Here is a 10,320-nt window from a genome sequence, read left to right on the forward strand (position 1 = left end):
TCTTTAACTCACACCACAATCTTTAACTCACACCCAGACCTCAATTGCATTGAGGCTTTGACTAGGCCATTGCAAGACATTTAAATGTTTCCCCTTAAACCACTCGAGTGTTGATTTAGCAGTAAGCTTAGGGTCATTGTCCTGCTGGAAGGTGAACCTCCATCCCAGTCTCAAATCTTTGGAAGACTGAAACAGGTTTCCCTCAAGAATTTCCATGTATTTAGCACCATCCATCATTCCTTCAATTCTGACCAGTTTCCCAGTCCCTGCTGATGAAAAACATCCCCACAGCATGATGCTGCCACCACCATGCTTCACTGTGGGAATGGTGTTCTCGGGGTGATGAGGTGTCGGGTTTGCGCCAGACATAGCATTTTCCTTGATTGCCAAAAAGCTCAAGTTTAGTCTTATCTGACCAGAGTACCTTCTTCCATATGTTTGGGGAGTCTCCCACATGCCTTTTTGCAAACACCAAACATGTTTGCTTATTTTTTTTTCTTTAAGCAATGCCTTTTTTCTGGCCACTCTTCACTCTGTGGAGTGTACGGCTTAAAGTGGTCCTATGAACAGATACTCCAATCTCCGCTGTGGAGCTTTGCAGCTCCTTTAGGGTTGTCTTTGGTCTCTTTGTTGCCTCTGATTAATGCCCTCCTTGCCTGGTCCATGAGTTTTGGTGGGCAGCCCTCTCTTGGTAGGTTTGTTGTGGTGCCATATTCTTTCCATTTAAAAATATATATTTATTGGTGCTGCGCAGGATGTTCAAAGTTTCAATTATTTTTTATAACCCAACCCTGATCTGTACTTCTCCAGAACTTTGTTTCTGACCTGTTTGGAGAGCTCCTTGGTCTTCATGGTGCCGCTTGCTTGGTGGTGCCCCTTGCTTTGTGGTGTTGCAGACTCTGGGGCCTTTCAGAACAGGTGTGATCATGTGACAGATCATGTGACACTTAGATTGCATACAGGTGGACTTTATTTAAGTAATTATGTGACTTCTGATTGTAATTGGTTGCACCAGATCTTATTTAGGGGTTTCATAGAAAAAGGGGTGAATGTATATGTACACACCACTTTTCCATTTTTTTTTATTTTTTGAAACAAGTACATTTTTCATTTCACTTCACCAATTTAGACAGTGTTGTGCATTTGCAACAAAATAAAAAATGAATGCCAAAGGGGGTTGAATACCTTTGCAAGGCACTGCAAGCCTGATCAGCTCAGAATACCTAAGGGTGAGTTAAATGATTTTGAAAAAGCAATTACGGAAATGAACTGGAATCTTCTGTCCTGTAAAAATGTGGAAGCTAACAGTCAGGTTTTTCTATCCACAATCCAGCCTACAAATGTCTACAAGGAAATCAAAACCTGGCCAAAAGAGCACTCTTCCTTGGCTAAATCTGGAAACTGATGAAAATGTTATAGTTTTTTATTTCACCGGGTAGGCCAGTTGAGAACAACTTCTCATTTACAACTGCGACCTGGCCAAGATAAAGCAAAGCAATGCGGCCAAAAACAACACAGTTAAACATAGGATAAACAAAAGTACAGTCAATAACACAATAGAATAATCTATATACAGTGTGTGCAAACGGAGTAAGGAGGTAAGGCAATAAATAGGCCATAGTAGCAAAGAATTACAATTTAGCAAAATAACACTGAATTGATAGATGTGCAGATGATGATGTGCAAGTAGAAATACTGGTGTGCAAAAGAGCAAAAAAAGTAAATAAAAACAATATCGGGATGAGGTAGGTAGTTGGGTGGGCTATTTACAGGTGGGCTATGTACAGCTGCAGCGATCGGTAAGCAGCTCAGACAGCTGATGCTTAAAGTTAGTGAGGGAGACATGTCTCCAACTTCAGAGATTCGTTCCAGCAAACTGGAAGGAAAGGCGGCCAAAGTGGGTGTTAGCTTTGGGTATAACCAGTGAGATATACCTGCTGGAGTGCGTGACACGGGTGGGTGTTGTTATGGTGATCACGAGCTGAGATAAGGTGGAGCTTTACCTAGCAAAGACTTATAGATGACCTGGAGCCAGTGGGTCTGGCGACGAATATGTAGCGAGGGCCAGCCGAGGAGAGCATACAGGTCGCAGTGGTGGGTGGTATATGGGGCATCCAGTTTGCTGAGTAGAGTGTTGGAGGTTATTTTGTAATTGACATCGCCGAAGTCGCGGATCAGTAGGATAGTCCGTTTTATGAGGGTATGTTTGGCAGCGTGAGTGAAGGAGACTTTGTTGCGAAATAGGAAGCCGATTCTAGATTTAATTTTGGACTGGAGATGCTTAACACGAGACTGGATGGAGAGTTTACAGTCTAGCCAGACACCTAGGTATTTGTAGTTGTCCACATGTTCTAAGTCAGAACCGTCCAGAGTAGTGATGCTAGTCGGGCGGGCGGGTGTGGGCAGCGATCGGTTGAAGAGCATGCATTTAGTTTTACTAGCGTTTAAGAGCAGTTGGAGGCCACGGAAGGAGTGTTGTATGGCATTGAAGCTCATTTGGAAGTTTGTTAACACAGTGTACAAAAACGGGCTAGATGTATACAGAATGGTGTCGTCTGCGTAGAGGTGGATCAAGGAATCACCTGCAGCGAGAGCGACATCATTGACATATACAGAGAAAAGAGTCGGCCTGAGAATTGAACCCTGTGGCACCCCTATAAAGACTGCCAGAGTTCCCCCCCGATGTGACACACTGAACTCTATCTGAGATGTAGTTGGTGAACCAGACGAGGCAGTCATTTGAGAAACTAAGGCTGTTGAGTCTACCGATAAAAATACTGTGATTGATAAAGTCGATAAAGTCGAAAGCCTTGGCCAGGTCGATGGACAATGGATGGAGGGAAATTTGGTCAGGATAATTTATATGAGGGTGCCCATGTTTACGGATTTAGGGTTGTACCTGGTGGGATCCTTGATAATTTGTGTGAAAGAACGTGCATGCACCAAAAAAAGCCCTGAAGTCCATGTGCATGCAAAGAGCAAACAACAAGCTTCAAAATAACTCACTACTGTAATGGTCCAGTGACTCATGTTTGCATCTCAATGTGAAAAAACTGTCTGCATGTTCTTCACAAAGAGGGCAACTGATGCTACTGGGCCAGATGTATGTGTGTCAGGGGAGAAACTCCTGGTGGTAGCTTGGTATCATACTTTGATTCCAAACTCTTTTAAAAAGCAGGTGAAAAGGTTTACTCAAATTACCAAATTCAACCAGCTAATGTCCAAAACATTTTTTTAAATTGACTACGGAGGCAGAAAAACTGTAATTCAAAGCTATGATACTCCCTACCTTAAACTGCTTGACAAGTTGGGCCCAAGCTTGCAGTACAACATTAATTAATAACCCATTCAGTCTGTAAACAGGCTCTCAAAATGCTTGGTCGAAACCCCAATAGACATCACTGTCACATCCTCAGAAAGCATGAGCTCCTAATTTGGGAAATTCTTGGGCAATGCACAGACGCATGTCTTGTATTGAAGATCCTAAATGGCCTGGTCTGCCATGAAAGGTGACAGTAATAGTCCCGTTAAGGAAAAGCACCATTATTCAAACTGCTTTCTCTGTAAGAGCTTCCTATGTCTGGAACACACTGCCATCAGACATACATAACTGCACCACCTATTGCACCTTCACAAAGTAAAACATAAAGACATGGCTAAAGGACAATCAGACTAGTGAACATAATCCCTAGCTGTGTTTTGCCACTTCCATGTTATCTGTTGTCTGTAGCTTGTGAGGTGTAGAAACACTTTGTTGCTTCTATATATTTTGTATCAGGACTCAGGCGGATAGTATACAAGTCTGAGTTTATTATAGTACATGGGGCAGGCAAAATGTAAGTCAAGGCAGGCAAAGAGTCGTAATCCAAATCAGAGTCAGGCAGGTACAGGACGGCAGGCAGGATCAGGGTCAGGACAGGCAGAAAGGTCAGAACTGGGAACCTAAGACGGGGAATTTGTACTAGGATTAAATGTCAGGAATTGTGAAAAACTGAGTTTAAATGTATTTGACTAAGGTGTATGTAAACTTCTGACTTCAATTGTATATACAGTACCAGTCAAAAGTTTGGACACAGCTACTCATTCAAGGGTTTATCTTTATTTTTACTATTGTGTACATTATAGAATAACAGTGAAGATTTTAAAACTATGAAATAACACATTTGGAATCATGTAGTAACCAAAAAAGTGAATAAATCAAAATATATTTTATATTTGAGTCTTCAAAGTAGCCAATCTTTGCCTTGATGACAGCTTTGTACACTCTTTGCAGTTTCTCAACCAGCTTCATGAGGTAGTCACCTGTAATGCGTTTAAATGATTAACAGGTGTGCTTTGTTAAAAGTTAATTTGTGGAATTTCTTTCCTTCTTACTGATTTTGAGCCAATCAGTTGTGTTGTGACAAGGTAGGGTTGGTATACAGAAGATATACCTATTTGTAATATGCAGTATATACATATGAAATTAGTAAAACATTATGTAAAAAAATTATTAAAGTGACTAGAGTTCCATTGCTAAAGTAACCAGTGATTCCATGTCTATGTACATAGGACAGCATCCTCTCAGGTGCAGGGTTGAGTAACTGGGTGGTAGCTGGCTATAGATGACTATTTAACAGTCTGATGGCCTTTTTCAGTGTCTCAGTCCAAGCGTGGATGCACCTGTACTGACATCGCTTTCTGGACGATAGCGGAGTGGCTCGGGTAGTTGATGTCCTTAATTATCTTTTTGTCCTTCCTGTGACGTTCCTGTGAAGTCAGGTGCTATAGGTGTCCTGGAGGGCAGGCATTGTTCCCTTGGTGAAGCGTTGGGCAGACTGCACCACCTTCTGGAGAGCCCTGCTCTCAATTGTGCATATGTGAAGGTTTGTGAGGATCTTTCTTTAGCCTCCTACGGTTGAAGAGGTGTTGTTGCACCTTCTTCACCACGCTGTCTGTGTGGGTTGATCACTTCAGAATATTATTGATATGTACGAAGAGGAATTTGAAGCTTTTCACCTTCTCCAGTATGGTCCCGTCAATGTCGATAGAGGCGTGCTCCCTCTGCTCTCAGTCCACGATCAGCTCCTTTGTTTTGTTGATGTTGAGGTTATTTTCCTGGCTTCACACTGCCAGGGTCCTCACCTCCTCCCTGTAGGTTATCTCGTCATTGCTGGTAATCAGGCCTAATACTGTTGTGTCATCTGCAAACTTGATGACTGAGTTGGAGGCGTGTGTGGCCACGCAGTCATGGGTGGACAGGGAGTACAGGAGGAGGCTGAGCACGCACCCTTGTGGGGCCCCTGTGTTGAGGAACAGCGTAGTGGAGGTGTTGTTTCCTACCTTCACCACCTGGGGGCGGCCCATCAAGAAGTCCAGGATCCAGTTGCACAGGGCAGGCTTCCAACCCAGGGCTCAGAGCTTAATGATGGGCTTGGAGTTTCTTATCAAGACGACATCGAATGTTCCTGAGTGGCCTAGTTACAGTTTTGACTTTAATCTCCTTGAAGATCTATGGCAAGATTTGAAAATGGCTGTCTAGCAATGATCCACAACCAACTTGGTTGTTGGTTGTGCAAATATTGTACGATCTAGGTGTGAAAGATTAGAGTCCCACAAAGACTCTCAGCTGTGATCGCTGCCAAAGGTGATTCTAGCATGGATTGACTCAGGGTGTGGATACTAATGTAATTGATATATTTCTGTATTTGATTTTCAATAGATTTGCAAGAAATTCTAGATATGTTTTCACTTTGTCATTATGGGGTATTGTGTATAGACTGGTGAGAATGATATATATATTTTTTTTTAATCCGTTTTAAATTCAGGCTTGAATACAACAAAATGTGGAACAAGTCAAGAGGTGTGAATACTTTCTGGAGGCTCTGTATATGATTTGACAGTTGTATAAATGCAATTTATGACAGGTTATTACATATTAACTACAGGTTATCAAGGATTTATACAGTGAAGTGGGTGCGTTAATGCCGTCAATAATTCTCATATCAACAATGTGAATATGAATTTTCCAATTGCAGTACCAGGCGTGGACTGCAAGCAGGAACAATACCATGAGGGTAAGTGTTGCTGTGCACTAACTATCAGAATCGTGTCTACTTGACACCACACACACCATTGATACATACACACTGCATGAAATTGTTGCCTTCATGTTTGTTTTCCTGTGTTTTCACGGCTCCTCTGCTCTCTCCTTAGAGTAACTCTTCGAAATACTCACGCTCCTTCGGCCTGCTGTCGGACCAGCACATTTCAGAGCACATAGACCGGGTAAGATACCTGTCCCCAAGCAACACAGCCATTACAGAACCGGTTGTGTGTACATTGGCCCAAGGGCCCCAGAGAGGGATCTGTGGGTCCCAGAGGGGGAACCACCTCAGGCCAGCCCCTGTGTAATCACACAATGAGACCCGTAATCCTCACTAAGAGGCATTTTAGCACAACTCCTTTGTATTAGCGTGGTAGAGTACTGTGTAACACCAGGTGTTTGTACAGTACGAGGGTTTAAAACATCCGACCTGACACGTATGTGACATGTAGAAAATGTCACAAATAGCCTGTGCTGTGAAAACAGAGACGGACAATTATGTTGAGATGTGAATGATGCACCATGTGGTCTTGAAAACAGTAACTAACTATGGTGATGATATTTGTCTTTTTGCTACTACATACATTCTTTATTGTAAGAAATATCCCTCAGTTTGATATATTATAAGTACTTCATTAGTTACTAGAATTGAGAGTTTTTTAAGATCTTGTAGAAATGTAATTATTGAAAAGTTGAATAGTTAACATCCTCTAACATTGGCGTATTGGTTCCCCAGAGGCTGTATATGATTGGAGATGAGGTGGACTACCAACCCTACGAGTACAGATACGAGGGGAGAGGCAGCAAGTGCCAGTCGCTGGATGAGCTATCGCTAAGTAACCAGGGGGATGACTTGAAGTTCCTAGGGGACCTGGGGTCAAAGTTCAACACCCTGGGGGGCATCTGTCGCCAGGACATGTAGGAGAGGAACATTAGGGTGTAGACACACACACCTGGCTGGACTGGGAAATGGTGCTTATTAGACACGTCTGTCATCGTCCCCTGTTTGAGGTGAATGGGGGGGGGATGACCTATCAGTTGAAGAAGACACAGCTACACCAAACATCCTCCATTGTGATTTTGGATCAAGCTTTGCATTATCGACATCAATGGGGCATTTTCTTACAGACCGAAACTGTTGTGGATTGGCTTTTACTGCTGATATTTTTGTCTGACACAATGAATGATGAACTTATTGTACTGAATAAACCGCATCATGCTCGGATGGCTTTATGGACTTCGGGTTTTGACAGGGCTGGGGTGTGTTTGTATGGCGTTTTGTTATGTTATGTGTTTTTTTTATCATCGCCACGCCTCACAGTATTTTCAACAGAATTGCATAATCTCTTGATCTATTGGTTATGCCAGAATGAGATTTACTTCAATGCTATGACTTCGATAGAAATTTTGAAATGTCAACACCACTTCTGTGGGAACATGAGCATTGTGTGAATCATACTTTTTATGGCCTTCTTTCTGCTTAGGATATGGATATGGATTTACCCAAGTTGCTTAAAATGTTTATAAAAAAAATAACCTGGAATGAATGTGTACATTTGCCATTATGACAACCTTAACCTCCTTGCCATCCAAGTGAGAGGATAAACCCACCACAGAGTAGATGTAATATCTACATAAGTACAATGTAATTACTAGGTGTTACACAGGATTTAGCTACTTAAAATGAAGTGTATCTTGAGGGGTACTTCCTTGTACTTAATGTGTACTTATATAGTACGTTACCCATCCTGACAACCTGGTCCTCAATTTAAAGCTTCTGGAGCGAGAAGTGAGAAAATAAACACATTAGTATACCACAGAGTACATGTAATGTCTGCATAAGTACAATGAATTAATAGGCGTTACACAGGATTTAGCTAGTTTAAGTTAAGTGTATTTCAATGTAATTATCACGCCCTGGCCATAGAGAGGCTTTTACTTCTCTATTTTGGTTAGGTCAGGGTGTGACTAGGGTGGGCGTTCTATGTTATTTTTTCTATGTTTTTGTTCTATGTTTTGTATTTCTGGTTTTGGCCTGGTATGGTTCCCAATCAGAGGCAGCTGTCAATCGTTGTCTCTGATTGAGAAACATATTTAGGCAGCCTGTTTTCCCACTATGGGTTGTGGGTAGTTATTTTCTGTTTAGTGTGTGTTGCACCTGACGGAGCTGTTTCGGTTGTGCCTTTTGTTACTTTGTATTTAGTGTTCAGTTATATTTAATAAAATGCCGAACACGTACCACGCTGCACCTTGGTCCTCACCTTCTTCCACCAACGACAATCATTACAGTAATTACTTACTACTCATTACGAAGTGAAAATACCTACAAACATAAGATGAGCTTCTACTTTAGTCAACTTTATTGCAACATCTAAAAATATCTTACATTTCTTACCAAAAATTAAGGGTTTATATGGTTAATAAATTGATTAATTAGATTAAACAAACATACAGTGCCTTGCGAAAGTATTCGGCCCCATTGAACTTTGCGACCTTTTGCCACATTTCAGGCTTCAAACATAAAGATATATATGTATTTTTTTGTGAAGAATCAACAACAAGTGGGACACAATCATGAAGTGGAACGACATTTATTGGATATTTCAAACTTTTTTAACAAATCAAAAACTGAAAAATTGGGCGTGCAAAATTATTCAGCCCCTTTACTTTCAGTGTAGCAAAATCTCTCCAGAAGTTCAGTGAGGATCTCTGAATGATCCAATGTTGACCTAAATGACTAATGATGATAAATACAATCAAGTCTCCGTATAAATGCACCTGCACTGTGATAGTCTCAGAGGTCCATTAAAAGCGCAGAGAGCATCATGAAGAACAAGGAACACACCAGGCAGGTCCGAGATACTGTTGTGAAGAAGTTTAAAGCCGGATTTGGATACAAAAAGATTTCCCAAGCTTTAAACATCCCAAGGAGCACTGTGCAAGCGATAATATTGAAATGGAAGGAGTATCAGACCACTGCAAATCTACCAAGACCTGGCCGTCCCTCTAAACTTTCAGCTCATACAAGGAGAAGACTGATCAGAGATGCAGCCAAGAGGCCCATGATCTACAGCTGAGGTGGGAGACTCTGTCCATAGGACAACAATCAGTCGTATATTGCACAAATCTGGCCTTTATGGAAGAGTGGCAAGAAGAAAGCCATTTCTTAAAGATATCCATAAAAAGTGTAATTTAAAGTTTGCCACAAGCCACCTGGGAGACACACCAAACATGTGGAAGAAGGTGCTCTGGTCAGATGAAACCAAAATTGAACTTTTTGGCAACAATGCAAAAGGTTATGTTTGGCGTAAAAGCAACACAGCTCATCACCCTGAACACAACATCCCCACTGTCAAACATGGTGGTGGCAGCATCATGGTTTGGGCCTGCTTTTCTTCAGCAGGGACAGGGAAGATGGTTAAAATTGATGGGAAGATGGATGGAGCCAAATACAGGACCATTCTGGAAGAAAACCTGATGGAGTCTGCAAAAGACCTGAGACTGGGACGGAGATTTGTCTTCCAACAAGACAATGATCCAAAACATAAAGCAAAATCTACAATGGAATGGTTCAAAAATAAACATATCCAGGTATTAGAATGGCCAAGTCAAAGTCCAGACCTGAATCCAATCGAGAATCTGTGGAAAGAACTGAAAACTGCTGTTCACAAATGCTCTCCATCCAACCTCACTGAGCTCGAGCTGTTTTGCAAGGAGGAATGGGAAAAAATTTCAGTCTCTCGATGTGCAAAACTGATAGAGACATACCCCAAGCGACTTACAGCTGTAATCGCAGCAAAAGGTGGCGCTACAAAGTATTAACTTAAGGCGGCTGAATAATTTTGCACGCCCAAAAAGTTTGAAATATCCAATAAATGTCGTTCCACTTCATGATTGTGTCCCACTTGTTATTGATTCTTCACAAAAAAATACAGTTTTATATCTTTATGTTTGAAGCCTGAAATGTGGCAAAAGGTCGCAAAGTTCAAGGGGGCCGAATACTTTCGCAAGGCACTGTATAAGCCTCCTCAATAACATAAATATGTAGCCTACAGTTTGGTGAGTAGCTTAGTTCATTGTTTTCCAACTCCAGTCCTGGACTATCCCCAACATTAAACATTTGTTGTAGCCCTGGACAAACCTGATTCAACTCATAAAGGGCTTGACGATTAGTTGACAAGTTGAATCGGGTTGTGTTTGCCTGGGGCTTCAATAAAAATGTGTACTGCTTGGGA

General features: G+C 41.7%; 1 protein-coding gene across 1 annotated transcript in view; it reads left to right on the forward strand.

Moving 5' to 3' along the window:
* The window catches only part of LOC109906965 (cadherin-like protein 26), a 30,706-nt gene extending 22,375 nt beyond the window's left edge, over window positions 1-8,331 (forward strand). Inside the window, exons 17-19 of the mRNA XM_020504775.2 lie at window positions 6,018-6,056; window positions 6,196-6,267; window positions 6,822-8,331. Coding sequence (XP_020360364.1) covers window positions 6,018-6,056; window positions 6,196-6,267; window positions 6,822-7,007 — 297 coding nt within the window. The 3' untranslated portion in view covers window positions 7,008-8,331. The remainder of the gene's footprint in view (window positions 1-6,017; window positions 6,057-6,195; window positions 6,268-6,821) is intronic.
* Window positions 8,332-10,320: the final 1,989 nt, after the last annotated feature.

The sequence above is a fragment of the Oncorhynchus kisutch genome, linkage group LG17 (genome assembly GCF_002021735.2).
Source record: "Oncorhynchus kisutch isolate 150728-3 linkage group LG17, Okis_V2, whole genome shotgun sequence".
Taxonomy (NCBI): Eukaryota; Metazoa; Chordata; class Actinopteri; order Salmoniformes; family Salmonidae; genus Oncorhynchus; species Oncorhynchus kisutch.